Raw genomic sequence first — 16,385 nt, 5'->3', positions numbered from 1 at the left:
TTCATGTTCAAAGGTAGATAAAGTGAATTTCTTTATCTGCTTTCAGGTTGTCATTATGTGATCTTGCTGGTTCAGAAAGATGTACAAAGACCCGTAATGAAGGTGATAGATTGAAAGAGAGTGGAAATATAAACACCTCCCTCCTGATTCTAGGCAAGTGTATTAACGCACTCAAGAACTGTCAACAGTCAAAGTAAGTCCTCTTATGAATTGCAAACTGGTTGTGGATTTAAAATATTGCCTAGAACATTTAAAATCCATTGTTTAAGACAGACAATGCTCTCACTAAGGTTTTGGTAGAAAAGATATATAGACTTTATGATGAAAGCATGACAGGTTCATCAATAGGAGCCTGATTCTGTTTGTGTGCCCACCCACCATTGGAGATACCAACCTACCACAAACACAGCAATAACAGGCTATCTGTTTTTGCTGTTTATAGGGACAGGTCTTGAGGACTTCCTGAATGATTCAAAATTACAGCTAAGTATTTTAAACTCTCAGTGGAACAAGGTGAAAGTGCTACATATTCAAACTAAAGCATAAAGATAAAAATAATTTAAGAGTTAACAATCATACTTCCTCCCCTACATTCCAGTCAAAATAGTTTTTAGGTTGCACTTTTTAACATCACTCCAAAAACCAATTATAGCCTTTCCCCATTAAACATAAAACCAGCAACAAAACAGACAGAGCCTGTTAAGCTTTGGATTGGAAGCAGCAACTTTCTTAAAGGAGTTTTGTTTCAGTCCTGCAGCAAAGCTACTTATGAGCTGTACATGTTGGCAGGAGTGTTACTATCTTGAGTTCTGCATTACTGTTCATATAACTGAATAGCTGTTATGTGTCCAAAATGCAGGCAACTTATTCAGTAGCAAGTGTGTCTTTAGTTATATCTTAGGAATTCTCATAAAAATTCTTACTATAAAAAAACTACATTACCAGCTGTTATGTTCAGGGTCACAGCTTTTGATTTTGGAAATGCTAAACTGCTGGGGATTAGGAAAAGTTCTGAAAAGTATCTCCATGTGTTTGTATACTTGTTTTCTTGCAATTGTCTGTTTTCAAAGACAGGATACTGAGTAAGAGGTCTCTGGTAGTGTTTGGTACTGCATGCCTAGAACTAAGTATATGCTTTCCATGAATGGGGAAAGGAAAAGAGGTGGGCTATAGCTTGAGGTAGCATGAGGTCATGTGACCTACCTTATGCTGTATGTTGAGCATGGTGTTGGTTTCAGTGTTCCCTTCAAATGTATCGCTATAGCTGATCTGAGACAATGGCTAAAGCAGCAGTTCACATCAGCCACACAATCTTTTCACAAATAGCTATATCTAGTCCAAAACAACTTTAATTGATCTAAAGACTACTTTTATAAATATTTAAGTGCTTGGGTTGCACTGCATAGCTCTGACACTAACTGGAAATTGTTAATTTTCTGGTCATCTATTCTTTTGTCTTCAAAGGTTACAGCAGCACATACCCTTTCGGGAAAGTAAGTTAACTCACTACTTCCAAGGGTTCTTCAGTGGAAAGGGGAAGATCTATATGATAGTAAATATAAGCCAGTGTGCGTCAGCATATGATGAAACACTGAACGTGCTGAAGTTCTCAGCCATTGCACAAAAAGTAAGTGTGTAGTATTTCATCTTGTGATAGGTACTTCTGATTTGCATTTAAAGAGCAGGTATTCTCACTTGTAAGAATCAACTTAGTTACTGGATTTTTGTCTCATTGCAATTATATTTTCTAATTACTCCTAGTCAGGCTTTACTACTTTGCTGCAAATCTAATTCCTACAAAATACCCAGCCTAACAAGACCCTTGCTGTATTTGGAAGAAATTCCCTGAGAGCTAGGTAAACTTTTTTCTGTGGTCATGATATGCTCCCACCTAGGAGCAATTCTAGCTCCCATGTACTACTGCCATCTTAATTTGAATATTGCTCACCTGCAATACTGATAAGATAGGTTGAGCACCAGAGTTTGAAAGGTCATCTTTATGTCCATAGAGGTTTCAGTGGAAAGGTGGAGGGAGGTCCAGGCCTTTAGCACATGGGCTTGTCTAAGCAGGTTAAGTACAACACCAAAAGTAGCAGACTGCAGGGGTGATACAGCTATTTAAAAAATAGAATTTGTAGGATGACATTTATGTAATGCAACTAGAAACTCTAAGTATAGGAAAAATAGAAATATGTTGGTGTGTGGGGTGGCAACCCTCTTGTAGGTTGTTTAGCTTGTGAAACTTGATGTTCCTGCGATCAAAAGGAGGGTTAGATTATAAAGTGACTCCTTGGTACCCTAGCTGGGAACTGATCCAAGTAGTGACTCTGAACAGAGGATAGTCTCAGGAGACCTATAGGAAAATTCCAACAGCTGTTTCCTGGAAATGCCAGTAGAGGTTTAAAAAATTACTGGTGGCTTTCTTCTTTATTTTTTGGGTAGGTCTTTGTTATGGATGCATCTATTCTTCCTCAAGTTCAGTCATTTGGCCAGAAATCAGCAAAAGAATCATCACTACTTGACACTAAAATGCTAATCTCAAGGAGAAAAACTACTATGCTATGGGATAGAAGCTTAGAAGATGTGATTGAAGATGATGATGAGGAACAGCACATATCAAGAGAAGAAGCAGTGCAGCAACATGAAGCAAATCAAGTTTGTATGGGAAAAGAAGACTATATGGTATGTGCTAAGGCTTGTTTAAGAGTTAGTGTAGAATGGAGTCTTGAAACAGAGTGGTATTCTCATTTTCCCATCTCATGGTTTTTTGGTTTGGTTTTTTTTTTTTTCTTTCCTGATCACCATTATTCTACTTGAATATGGTCTTCAGATCTGAAAGTGGGATTACTCATGACTTAGTGCCTATTGTGGGAAAACTTTGTACAGACCGAGAAGTAAGAGTTGCAGATTTCTATTTCTCTCCTTTTGGTAACCCATGGCCAATGCACAGCGAGTAGTTTTACCTGTTTTCTAGCAATACAGAAGACTGTTCCTTTGTGTTCTATGTACAGGAAAAATCTGAAAACTGTTCTTTAAGGAACAGCAATTTTGGTCAATTCTAGGGAAGACAAGGGTGAGGGAAGAGGGGACTTGAGGCTTTCGTGGAGTTTTCATTAATATTGCCCCAAAATGAGAATCTGGAAAACAAGAACCAAATCCTGTGGCGCTTAAGCCTGTATTTTTAAGACACCTTACAAAATTCTTGTAATAAGCTTGTTGTTTGCTGGTGCCTACTCTGTGTGAATTTATAAATTGCTGATAGTTCAATCTACTCATGAATCCTCCTGTTGTATGAATGAGCTAGTAAAAGAACTGTAAGAGCTTTTGCTAGTTAAAAGTGTTGTAATGGTTCAGGAAAGGGGAAAAAATGTCACTCCTGGGAAACTATTTCTTTATTGAAAACTTATGGTAATTCTAGACACTGCTGAATCTCATAGAAGATTTGAAGAAGAAACTTATTGCTGAAAAGAATAACAAGCTGCTGCTGGAACTAAAAATTCGTGAAGAAGTGACGCAAGAATTTACACAGTTTTTTGCTAAACGAGAAAGAGATTTCAAGTAAGAGAGCTTTAAGCGGTTTTTAAATTACTGATTTTAAAAAAAAAGTAAAATTTACTTGTTCCTTAACCTGTCTCTCGGCCAAAAGAAACCATCCACACTCTTCTGATAGACTTGCTGCATCTGTTAATACATCAGTTTCTATTTGGACTATGAGTTCAGGAAAAATGCCTAATCTGTAAGTGGTGTTTGTTCCCTTAGAGCTTTCCCTACAAGAAAGGCTTTTTTCATAGGATTTCCATTTTTTCATAGGATTACTATTAAAAAGAGGGACACTTGCGTGTTCTTTAGTTACTGCAGTCTTGGGGATACTCTAGACAGATAGTTTGACTCGAGAATCTTACTGAAAAGGTTTAAGTGCTATCCATAATCTTTGAATATATTAGTCTCCCCTCATTCTTTTGGGGGTGTGTGGCATGGGAAATGTATTTTGGTGTAGCAGCACTGTTTTGTGTATTGTTCTATTGTGCTAAAATAAATAACTGTTTATAAGCAGCTGTACTAATAACTTCTTAGCATCTCATACTGGCTAGCTTTTATCTGACTATATTTTTCCTACTATATAGAGAATGCCTTTCTCAGGAACGAGAACGACTTGAAGAGAATACTGAAAGACGCCTGGAAATCTTCAAGGAACTTGTAAATGGTTATACTAAAAACACAGATGAAGGAAATAAAGACAGGCCTAGCAGTGGGCAAGCTGGACCTCCGGTACTTTTACCTTTGCACACCCCCTAACCCATGCCCCAACATCTCTTTTACTAACTATCCATTATGGCTATTATGTCTTGGGGATTAGAAGAGTGGTTTCAAAGATTATGTGCCCCAACATCTCTTTTACTAACTATCCATTATGGCTATTATGTCTTGGGGATTAGAAGAGTGGTTTCAAAGATTATGTGCTGTGTAATTGTATCCTCAGCAAGATATATTTATCCAATTTAATCGTAGTTGTTGAGCCTTGGGTGGGTGTGCATTGAGGCATGTTTGGGGTTTTCTGCATTCCTGCCACACAAAGTAAAAGTTACTGTGTTTGAAGAAATTGGTGTGAAAATTAAGATATTAAATCTATTGTTTTAAGTGCTTATTTAAAGTATTTGAAGCTGACTTCTTAGGTCCCATATAGAGACTGTAATGGCGTGCTCCCAGAGACTTTTAGACTTTTTTTTTTTTTTTTTCCCCTCTTAAGGCTATTGTAGCTACAACTGAGGCAATAAGAATTGCATATACACTGAGGTGATAGCTAGACTCTCAACTTGAGAGTGGTTCTTGTTTGGAACCCTTTGTGTTAAAAAACAAAACAAAAATGAAGCAAACAAACAAAAAAACAACCCAAACCAAACCCCCTCTAGAAAACCAAACAGAAACACCCCTGAAAAAGAAACCCAAATCAAACCACAAAAAGACAAACAAACAAGAAAACAACCACTACCAAGAAAAGTCCAAACTATCAAAAAAAAAACCCCAAAAGCCGTGAAGAGGAAAGATATAAAGTCAATGTTTTGAGCACAGCTTAATTTGACAAGTCAGTACAAACTTATTCAACTGCACAAACTTTTACTGATATATGAAAAATTCAGATGTATTTCTTCTAAAACTGTTCTCTTGCTGTATTTAGTCAGTGTTCTCAGGTAAAAAAAATATTAGCTTTTACACTAAGTTTGGAGGGGATGCTTTTGTGATGATATGAAAGAGTATGTGATGGGTCATTAGATGCTTTTTAAAAAAAAAAAGAAAAATAGCTATGACTTGATACTGGAAGGTTGTGTGTAAAGGTAGACAAAAACTAGCAATCAAAATAGATGAACTCACAAGATGGTTCCGAACCCAGAATTAATTGTACTTATATGTTGGAATTTGTAATGGTCTTCCAATTTTTCTGAAGAAATAATGACTATTGTGTAATTATTTGCAGTTTCTAAATGGGTATAAATTATCTTTCAGGATGAAGAACATAGCATTGGGCCAGGTACCTACACTGATCTTGAGGGCGTTATTGCTTCTCTGCAAGATGATATTGCAGATATCAAAAAGCAAGCAGAAGAAGCACACAAATATATTGGGAACCTAGAGGACCCACAGAAAGCTATAGCTTGGCTTAAAAAAGAACTGGGAAAAACTGCCACTGAGCTAACTAAGACCAAAGAAGAGCTGACAATGAAAACCAAGGAACTAATCAAAGCTGAAGGAGAGCTGGCGAAGAAAAGCAAGGGTGAGCTGGGTGTAACTGTGATGTGAAAGGCAGAAAAAATAAAGGACTGACTATGCTCCATTCCTGGCGGTGTTCATGGCCAGTTTGGACAGAGCCTTGGGTAACATGGTTTAGCGGGAGGTGTCCCTGCCCATGGCAGGGGGGTTGGAACTAGATGATCTTAAGGTCCTTTCCAACCCTAACTATTCTATGATTCTAAGTAGAAAAAATGATCCAAGCAGGATTTTGGAACCAAATCATAGGTATCAAGGTGGTAACCAATTGTTTTATGTATGTTCAGGTTGAACAATTTCACAGGTCTTGGTTATTCCATTTTTAAGATGACTTAATTTTATCAATTGCAGGCTTCTGAATCATGGGGTAAAATATAAAATTGAATCTTGATTTCATGATATTGTAGTCCCAGCACTTTACATTTTGCTGATGCAGTGTTTTTGAGTACCCTGTGGAACGTTCATAGAGGAAAAAGTAACAATACCTTACAATACAATTTCACCAGAAGTCTCTTGGCATGATCTATATTTTATATGGATTGCAAGGCTCAATTCTGTTTAAAAAAACCTAAGCAACTTCTGAAATGTCCCATGAGTAGATGTCAACGTGGAAATAAATTAATCTATTCCAAAGCTACTGAGTTACCAGAAGACCTGGAAAAAACAGACTAATAAGTAAATTACATATTGGCTGCTTATTTGATACAGTCTTTTGTTGTTACAGACATTGAAACACAGATGATAAAATTAGCTGAGTCGTCTGAGCAACTTAAAGAAGCAGCTGAGGTAACTTTCTTAAGGAAAAACTTGTGCAAAATGATGTTTTAATACAGAATTCAAGTAGCTTAAAACTTCATTATAACTGATATTGCTTCCAAGTAGTTGAATGATTTAACACTGACTGAACCACTGCTCTTTCATTTCCAAGAAAATGAATACACAGAATAAAAGGATTCAAGAACTAATGGACATTGTGGAGCAAAAAGATGATGTTATTATGAGACTACAAGATTTGATATCCCTTTTAGAAGAAACCATAAAAGACTATGTAAGTCTTGGGCATCTCAATTTTCCTTATACAAAGATCTAAATCTATCTTAAAATTGGCTTAACTATTTCAGGAAATTGAGTTTTTCTGTAAGGAATTGCTGCTTGCTTAAATGGTAGCACGTGAGATGGCACTGAAAGTAAAGTTACAGTGAAATGTGTGCAGGGGTGGGGGGTGTGGAGAAATGGAACTTTCAGAAGCAGTGATCTTAAGTTATTGGGCAACTGGAGATGAGACTTTGAAAAGCCACCCTAAAGAAGGGGGGGTGGGGAAACAAAACTCAAAGTGGGAGGACTTAAACAGTAGGAATAGAGGGATTATGTCACTGTCCTTTCTTTTGCCTGAATGGAAGAAGAAGAAAAGGAAGTTTTGCTGCAGTAGAAAGTCAAATTTTATTTAAGTCAAAAAGTTAATAATGTGAGAAGGATAGTGATTGCATAAATTAGTAAGAAAAATCAGTGTGTTTCTCCCACCTCCACCATGCACACACACTTTTAAAGGGAGGCCATTGAATATATTGAGCAGAGTTTTAACTGGGAGTGGTTGGCCAGGGTATCTCTGCTTCTGATGTGATTAATAAAGCTTGCAGCTTTTTAGTCTACTTACCACCTGCTGAATATCAAAAGACTAGCTCAGCTAAATGTATACCCGTTTAAAAAAACTCCCAACATCAAAATCTGCATTTCAGGTTTGGTGGTTTTTTTCTTTTTTCTTTTTTTTTTTTTTTTTTTAAGCCTGATGTCCGGTAACCTGAAGTAGTTCTGAGAACCCTTCAAATTAAACTTTACCAGGACTCTGACCTATTTCTCTCTTCCACTGTAAACTAAGGCTTTGATATACTTAATCTTCTGCTCCCTTTTCTGCCTCACAGCAACTTAGCTTTTCAAAAGTGTGAATGTTCTGAGTGTAAGAGTTTTGATGACTCCAATCTGTCCAGTGTTTCTAGAGAGTGTGTGGCACGAAACTTAAAACATGGCCACAAACCTCACACCTGAATAGATCTCCTTTTTTTTTTTTATTATTATTTTTATTTTTTTTTCTTGGAAGTACTGTAAGATGAATAATTGGTCTTTGGCAACCAGCATGGCTTGTTACTTCTGTTATGTTGAAAGTAAAACTTCATTCTTAATCAAACGTACAGTCTAACTGGGCTTTTAAGTTGCAGCAGATCTGTCATGATAAATAAGAAATGTTCTGTGGCTTTGCTGAAAGCTGTTAAAACTTCCAAATATCAAGTATGACAAGGAAGTGATGAACTTACAGAGATGACTGTTTGCTGTTTGCACAAATTAGGAATTTCCTCAACTCTTTTGACACTGGACACTGCTTTAGATGAGAAGCAAACTCCTCTTACATGCAAGTCTTGCATTTTGTAGTTTCCTAGTTTCTTGCTATGCTTCTGTACTTCAGATAAGCACAATACTTTGCACTGTATCTGAAAGCATATCTGCTTTTGATTTAAGTAACTGATCTATAACTGATTTGTTCCTCTCACAACCCCTAAACATTAGATAATTTTGTAAAAATACTTGGTTATAAAAGATTAAGCTTTTTAAGTGCTCACTTTGTGAAACTCAAAAGTAATTGATTTTATTTTAACACAGGACAGCACTGTAACTAGCCTTAAAAGAATGGCAGAAAAGAACTCTAACCAAGTGCTTGAAAGCAGCCAGTTCAAGGATTGTGAAGATACTGTATTGGAAGTGAGAAGAAAACGCTGCTTTGAAAATAAGCCTACTGTGGAAGAAGAGCCACCTACAAAGAAAGGTACAATTTCTACTATCACTCAAGAGGGGGCCTCCCTAAAAAACTCGATTAGTATTCCAGAACAGAAACTAAAAGTTGTGAAGCATAAACATTGCCTTATGAAGAAAAAATCTACTATATTAAACTGTAAATGGAAGTGATGTGTAAATTTCATCTGTCTTGCAGCAGGTCCTATACTGTGCACTCCTAAATTTTTAAAATAAAAGTTAGTTTTTAGACTTCTGCTTTTCCTCATCTGTTTATGGACTTGCACACTCAGCTGCAGTTCTTAAGAAATTTCTTAACAGCTTTTTTTGTACAGAACTTGCTGTTGATGGACTTCTGGGAAAGTAGCAGCTCCCACTCAAGTTTTGTTTTCTTTTTAAATATTCTAAGCAGTCATCAAAAGGGTCTGTCAATGACTGTTTTCAGTCATACAGCATGTGCTGTTAAACTTTATTTTGTTCTGAATGCATGTTGTCAACACACCAGCTTTTGTCACTGTGACAGTGCTGGCGAAGGAGAGAAACTTTCCTTAAATGGAAATAAAATTATTTCAAGTCCACAGGTAGCATATTTTGTGTCGCTCACATGTTTGCACTTAAATCTTTTCGCTTTCCTTCCTTCATCTATGAGCTTACTGGTTCTCTTAGAATGAGGTAAATAAAGTAGCTACAGTGGAAGACCTTCAAGGGTAAGGGTGAAACTTAAAAGGACACTGCACTTAGATTATCTATTTCATTAAGGTCTATTAATCAGTGACTTTTGAGCTATGGGACAGATCTTGTACAAATGGTATATGTAAGATCTGCCTGCATCTAAGTGACTTGGTGACACAGCTGGCCTTCAGTTTTTCAGAATTATGGAAAAGTACATACAAAAAAATCATGGAAAAGTACATACAAAAGCAGAATGAAGTGTCTTTCCTTGGTGTCCCTTACTTTCTTGCCTTCCTCCTGCAGAATAGATGCAAGCAAGAAAATGTTCCAGGGGAGGATAGGATAGAAAAATAAGATTTAAAAAAATGAGAAGCAGAAAACATTCATGTCCATAAAGAGGAGACAAAACGTGTTAAAAGGAGACTTGTTAAATTCACATGCTCACAGAAAACTGTGGATACAGATAGTGAGTAAACTGAATGCTGGGTTATTTATCACACCCTGCAGTGAAAGAACAAGGGAACACTAGATCGAGTAGAAGATCAGTTTAAGTTTATGGAAAAAAGCATTTCATGCAGTGGGTAATGAACTTCTAGTATTTCCTGCCCTAGAAGGTAGGAGAGGCAGATGATTCTCAGGTTCCAGGAATGATTAGACAAGTTAACAGCCAATAGGTCCACACACACATACTGAAATGGTTAAACAGAGTTATACTGTCCCATATTCTTCCAACACTCCCAATTGTTCTGTGTCAGGGAAGGTCTGTAGGAAGTGGCTGTACCTACCAACAGTAGAAAAAGGTGTCAAAATATTAGGCTATGTCAACTGATGGTGTGTGATGCAGTAGGGCATTTGTCGTTTGAAGTCTCTTTTATTTGAAGTTGTATAAATGTCACACTTACAAAAAGCTTCTGTCTCTGTACCAAATGCATGTCTCATTCATCTCTGCTATCTTTGATTAGGATGAATATTAGATCATAGCATGGCCATTTGATGGTGCCATCTATGTAAGTGTTACAAGAAGGGGGTGGGAAATGAAGCTCATCTAGACTTATTGATATACTAGATAGTAGTAGGCTTGTTATCTCATGACTGAAGCTCATCTAAACAAACAAAAATAGAAAAGGGGTAGTACTCAAACAAGAAATCGGCTATCAGTGCCAATTAATACAAGCACTGAGATTTTTCTGTTGGGAAGAACAGGCTATTCAGTCATGTTAAATATGTTTCTGTTGTGGGTGTTGAGAGTAGAAGGCATCTGATTTTAAAACTGAGTTGTTTGAAGCTCCAAAATTATGACATTGGTTAAATGTAAGCATATATTAATATTTCTTGTTAAATGTACAATAGAACCATTTCTGCAGCTACACTGTGATAATTTTCTCATAGTATTTAGATATGCTAATGGCATAAGACTGAAGTTTACATTGGGAGAAGATAAGTTTTATCTTGTCTTGAACTTTTTGGTTTTGTACTCTTCTTTAAAACTTGCCTTCCATATTTTGGGATGGGGCTCTTTCTTTTTAAGTACTTCCTACATAAAAACCTTCTGGACTAAATATCGTGTTTTCTTGCACTAGTAATTTACTTTGCTGCATGATTGTAATTGGCAGTACCATGCATCTAAATCATCTCTAAATCCTATTATGAATGATCATACCCTACTCACTGTAGGTGTTGGGCTATGGTCTGCCACTTTTTCATCTTGCCACCTTACATCACAAAATGTATCTTAAGGTACCTTAGCACCTTTCCCTTTTAGTGTGAACTACGTAAAACTCATGTCTAATGTGAAAGTATGTAGTATTTGGATAGGGAGAAAATTATTTCCCTGCCCAGAATTTTTCATCTTGTCAGATTCAAAAGCATGGCTTTACAAGCCAAAGTAAAGCTGCTGTTTTGTCTGACCTACCAGGAGCACTTGATGTCTAACTGGAACAGAAAAGAAAAAGTACAGAAAAGCAGGAAGGAAAAAGTGTCCTGTGGCATTTGATCACTCTAAAAATAATAATAAAATAAATAAAAAAAAAACAAAACCAAAAACAAAACCAAACTGAAATCAGAACCTCATTTGAGATGGAAAACACTGTTGCTAATGCTTCAGTATGACTTTTTGTTACTAACTCTATAAAACTTGTTGGATCTGTTTTGAGGACGCTTCTGTGTGGTGCCCATTTACTTAATGCTTCCAAAGTAAGATGACAGCCAAATTCCACCTTGCTGTAGTTACAGTACTTGCAAGAATTCCCTGTCAGGCTTGATTTTAATACTAAAACATACAAAGTATGCTACTAATTGGACACTGCTGGATTTTAAAATGCTTGTGTGAAGTGTAGCTGGAGTCAATTTTGAAGGTGGTGAAATGTGTGTTTAGTTAGAATTGCTCATTACTTAGGGGGAAAAAACCTGGCTTAGAGCTAATAAAATATTTATGAGAACTTGGGGTTGGGGTGGAACATTTCACCCATCTTTCTGGGAGAAATTTACATGCAGCATATTAAGTGCATGCATAAATAGTTATCCTTATATGTTGTTTAGAAACAAATTGAAAAGAGAGGAAGGTTCCAACACTAAGCAAAAAAACCTCCTGCTCGATTTTTAGCTTAACTTTTAAAGTTAAGGGGATAGCAAGTATGAATGAAACTTCTCAGAAATGTGTATGACATAGCTCTTCTAAACATGGTATGAGTGGTTGCTGGTTGTATTAAAGACATTGTTGAACTGGTGAAGGTGGAAACTAGATATAACTGTGTATGGTATCTAGCTCACAGGTATCACTACATATTAGTAAAACTAGAAGGGCCTTTCTACTAGTGGTGCAGAGTATGAGGCTGGAATAGAGCCATGGAAAAGTATTAAGATTTCTCCTGCTGCAAACTTTTTAGAAGCCTAACAGACACCTATTGCATTTTAAATTATTCAGAGGGCTTTAACTACTTAAAGACCAAAATGTCCAATGATATGGGTAAATGCTCCATCCTTGGCAATGTTCAAAGCCAGGTTGGACAGTCTAGAGTGACATGGTTTAGGGTGAGGCATCCCTGCCCATGTCAGGGGGGTTGGAATTAGATGATCTTAAGGTCCTTTCCAACCTTAACCCTTCTATGAGGGTGTGGCTTTCAGATGGTTACTGCTTTCTGTATAGTAATTGCCATCAGGTATTGCTAGTGATTTGTACTATCTGTTTTGACCGACCTGACCTGTATGTTTTTCTTGTTTAGGAGATACAAAGGAGAGTTTGGAACATGGCACTCTAGAGCAAAAGAGAGCTGAATATGTGAAAACAAATACTTCTGAGAACCTTGCAGAAATACTAGCGCTGAGGGAAAGAACTGAAACCTTGGAAGGTCAGCTAGCTGTACTTGAAGAAAAGAATAAAAAAGAGTTTAGTGAGCAGATAACAAACTTGCATCTCAAGCTTTCTGCTTCTGAAGAAAGGGCTTCTGGCTTAAGCAAAGAACTTCAGCAGTGTCAAGCTGATTATCAGGAGATTGCTTTTGAATTGGACAAACAGAAAACTATCAATAGGAAACAAGAAGAAAAGATTATTCAGCTAAATAATGAAGTAGAAGGTGCAAAACAAAAGTTAATTGATAAATTGTCACAAATTAAAGCAATGCTGTCCAAAGTAGATGAGTTATACAAATGTCATTCACTAGCTGAGTCTTATGCTATGGATATTGATTTTGTTAATCTAAAAGCTTCATTAAACTTTCAAAAAGACGAACCAGAGAGACCTCAAGTGAGTTCTGTATGCATGCAGTCCCAAACTGCTTCTACAGAAGATCAGAGATGGGAGGGCTCCTTTCACAGCAGTGTTGAAAGCATTTGGGAAGAATGCAAAAATATTATAAGGGTTTCTTCACAAAAAAGTCAGCGGATTCAAGAACTACTTCGACAAGTTGAAGACTTAAAGAAAGGACTTGATGACTCTGAGAATTGTAATAATCAACTGAAAATAAAATTAAATGAAATTGCAAATCAAGATCATCAGTCCTTAAAGGAAAAAGAACTTATGAGTCAGTTAAAAGAACAAATTCAGAAGAAAACACAGGATTTTGAAAAACTGGCTGCAGAAGATCGCAGAGTAATTGCCAAGTTTGAGGAGGAAGCTACCACCTGCAAGGAAAAAATAAGAGAGCTTGAATGCCTATTGGAGGCTTTTAAAGCTAAAGATGACAGCATAGAAAAGTTAGAAGAAGTACTCAAAGAAAAAGAATCTGTTATTTTAAATCTAGAATCTAATACAGTAGCCCTGCAAGAGAAATGTGCCAATTCAGACCTAACCATTAAAGAACTAAATGACAAAGAAGTAAATCTGAAGGAGGAAATTGTGCAGTTGATGAACAGTTTGGAGAATATGAAATGCTGTCTTCAGGAGAAAGAGAAAAATGAGGATGAGCAAATACAATCTATAGAATTGTAAGTAAATACTGATAACTTCTAGACCTTTGAGGGTAGACTCAAAACTACTTTCTGTGAACATCAGTTTATTTTGACATAACACTTGCATATTTATCAACCTTTTTACCCAAACTGCTTAAAAAGTTTGAATACACTACTTGAATTTTACAGTTGCATATTCTGCTGCCTATGTTTTCCTCACCTGTTTGTATATTGTTTCATAAATATGCATCTAAATAATGTGGAACTACTGTAGGGGGAAACAGGAGAATGCAAGGAAATAAAGAATTCTTTGGGGATCTCTAATATTGGTATTTTGCATACCTTTTCTGGAGGAAATAACGTAGTTTAATATTATATCCTGTAACTTGTCTAAAAGCAGGTAATGTTTTCTTTGGAAAGCACTGAATGTTAAACAGGAAAAGAAGAAAGTTTAAAAAAAAAAAAAAAAAAAGAGTTTAGGGAGTAAACAGCTGGTTTTGGTTATAGCTATTCTAGGTGAACAGAGTCTACTATAAAAACTTGAAGGAATAACAGGTTTTGAAGGATAGAACTTTCTCCAGCCCCTTCTTTTTAAATCTTTAAGAAATAAGAGATTAAATGTATCTGGCAGACTATATTTGCTATATGCTAAGGCAATTGCAAGACAAAAATAGCTTCAAGATGCTATGTAGCCCTTCTCCTTACTAGAGGTTCTTTGGTGCCATATTTGTAGGTACCTGCATATACTCTGATGCACAACTTAACATGAAGGTCTGGGGATCCCCCACCTTGAGAGGTGTTCCTCCTGTTGTATAGCCTTGTTCTGTATTGTCAGTTATAGAATCTAAAAAACCTTCTGTTAGTTTTAAAGTAAAAATCCAAGATGTCTTATTGTAAACTTTTAAAAATAAATATGATGGTTTAAAAATGAACTCATCAAACTTCTAAATTATTTTGTAGCCTTTGTAATAGCAGTACTTGTTGCAATGTTATTGGTTTTTCTGTTTTCTTATTTTTACATATTTTGATCCTTACAAGGTCTGGGGTGTAGGTATCAAGTTTAAACTTACTTTATATTAACCTTGTTCCTTTTCTTACTTTGTAAGGACACCTAATGATAAAAATGGTTGCTCTGGTCTGCTTTAAAATAAATTGCAGTGTTCAGAAGTGAATCTGATCAGTTTATTATTTCAGGATCATATAATAAGCTGAAATTCAAATATAAAGTTATAAAGCTTGGCATCAATCTGATAAATCTAAGATTCTTTTAGTGAATAAGAACAGCATAGAGCCTGAGTTAATGTGGAAAAGCTGTTTCTCTGAGATATGTTATACTAATGTCATTTATATCTCTTAATTTTTAACACAAGGCTACGTAAAGATCTTTCTGAGAGTTCTGCCCTTGTACGGAGTTTGAAAGAAGACTTGCAGAGGAAAAAGGAAGAATATACAGATTTGAAAGAGAAATTTTCTGACGCCAAGAAGCAAATTCAGCAAGTACAAGAGGAGGTTGGTAATATAGGCCAAATGTTTCTTCAAGTTTGTTTATGATTCTGTTATTAAAACCTGTTTTCACAAATTTCAAGCTATGAATGTTGCGTGATTAACAATAAAGCTGTTTCAAATGATGCATTTAGCATAATTTAAATTAAATTGCTGTTAAAGTTGTAAGCTAAAGATAATACTGGATGTCAACAGAGATTAATACAGATACTGAAGGGGGGATATAAATTTTGTTAATGTCTTTGAAAAAGATTTGTAAAAACTATGGCTAATCTGGTTATGGAGAAGTAGTTTATGATCTTTATGACAACAGTAGCTTTATGTTATTTGCGCTGACTTCAAAGACTGATGTTTCAGGGGGAAAACACTGATATCTGGAAGGAGGAGATGGATTATTCAGAAAAAGAAACTTTTAAAAATTTGAGTTACGTTTCCTCTTAAGGTGTGGAGAAGAAATGAAAACATGGGATCTCTTTAATGTTAATTGTTAGTATTTGCTTATCAAGCAGCAGGATTTCTTAGAACCCCATGGGATATTACAAGAACTTAAAATCCAAAAGACTATTGCAAGCGTTTGGCTTGAAAATTAAGACTTGAAGTATTAATGTCTTCCCCAGCAGCCTATAATTTGAGGACCTATTCCTATTCAACTTTCAGTGTATAATCCCTTGTTTGAGAAATAGCAAGGAAATGAATTTGTAGCTTGATTAGGTTATTTCCTGGTAGGTCTTTTTTGTTTTTGTTTTTAACTCCCTGCCTCTGAAATTTAGCTGCTTGCAGATACCTAAATAACTAATTATTTTAATTAAGATTTAAGTAACTTACAAAGGTTGTAAAAGGCGTTATACAAAATGCTAGTGTTCCTTGATGTTACAGGTGGGTACAATGAGATCTGAGGAGAAATCATTGAGGAACAAGGTTAATGAACTTCAGAAAATTAAAAACCAGCTTAGTGAAGAATTAGAGATCAAACAGCGCACAATTCTGCGACTTAAAAAGGTTGGTTTTTTTGGATAGTGTTTTGGTTTTTTTTGGTGTTTTTTTTTTTTTTTCTCTTGGTTTGTTTGTTTTGGTTTTTTTTTTTTTGATGAATCCATAAATGGGGCAAGCAACAGGAGAAAGCTTGCAGAAACTGAGGTAAAGATAAGAGTAGCCAGTTTGAAATTAATTTTAATAGGTGGATAAAAGATGTTTAAAGAATTTCTCACTGCATGATACTGTCAAATTTTTTTTTAAATAATCTGCATAATGAATACATACTTAATACCTGCAGATATTCG

At 35.9% G+C, this 16,385-nt stretch overlaps 1 protein-coding gene across 1 annotated transcript in view; it reads left to right on the top strand.

Annotated features, from left to right (window-relative positions):
• The window catches only part of KIF20B (kinesin family member 20B), a gene marked incomplete at its 5' end in the record, with an annotated part of 38,482 nt that overhangs the window by 6,949 nt on the left and 15,148 nt on the right, over positions 1-16,385 (top strand). The window contains 12 exons of the mRNA XM_080620321.1: positions 47-193; positions 1,465-1,627; positions 2,443-2,682; positions 3,419-3,558; positions 4,125-4,269; positions 5,503-5,770; positions 6,488-6,549; positions 6,692-6,811; positions 8,416-8,578; positions 12,438-13,638; positions 14,973-15,111; positions 15,982-16,104. Of these exons, the coding sequence (XP_080476447.1) occupies positions 47-193; positions 1,465-1,627; positions 2,443-2,682; positions 3,419-3,558; positions 4,125-4,269; positions 5,503-5,770; positions 6,488-6,549; positions 6,692-6,811; positions 8,416-8,578; positions 12,438-13,638; positions 14,973-15,111; positions 15,982-16,104 (2,911 nt within the window). The remainder of the gene's footprint in view (positions 1-46; positions 194-1,464; positions 1,628-2,442; positions 2,683-3,418; positions 3,559-4,124; positions 4,270-5,502; positions 5,771-6,487; positions 6,550-6,691; positions 6,812-8,415; positions 8,579-12,437; positions 13,639-14,972; positions 15,112-15,981; positions 16,105-16,385) is intronic.

Source organism: Psittacula echo (assembly GCF_963264785.1).
Source record: "Psittacula echo genome assembly, chromosome: 6".
In the NCBI taxonomy this organism is placed as follows: Eukaryota; Metazoa; Chordata; class Aves; order Psittaciformes; family Psittacidae; genus Psittacula; species Psittacula echo.
This window is presented reverse-complemented; position numbering and strand designations above follow the sequence as displayed.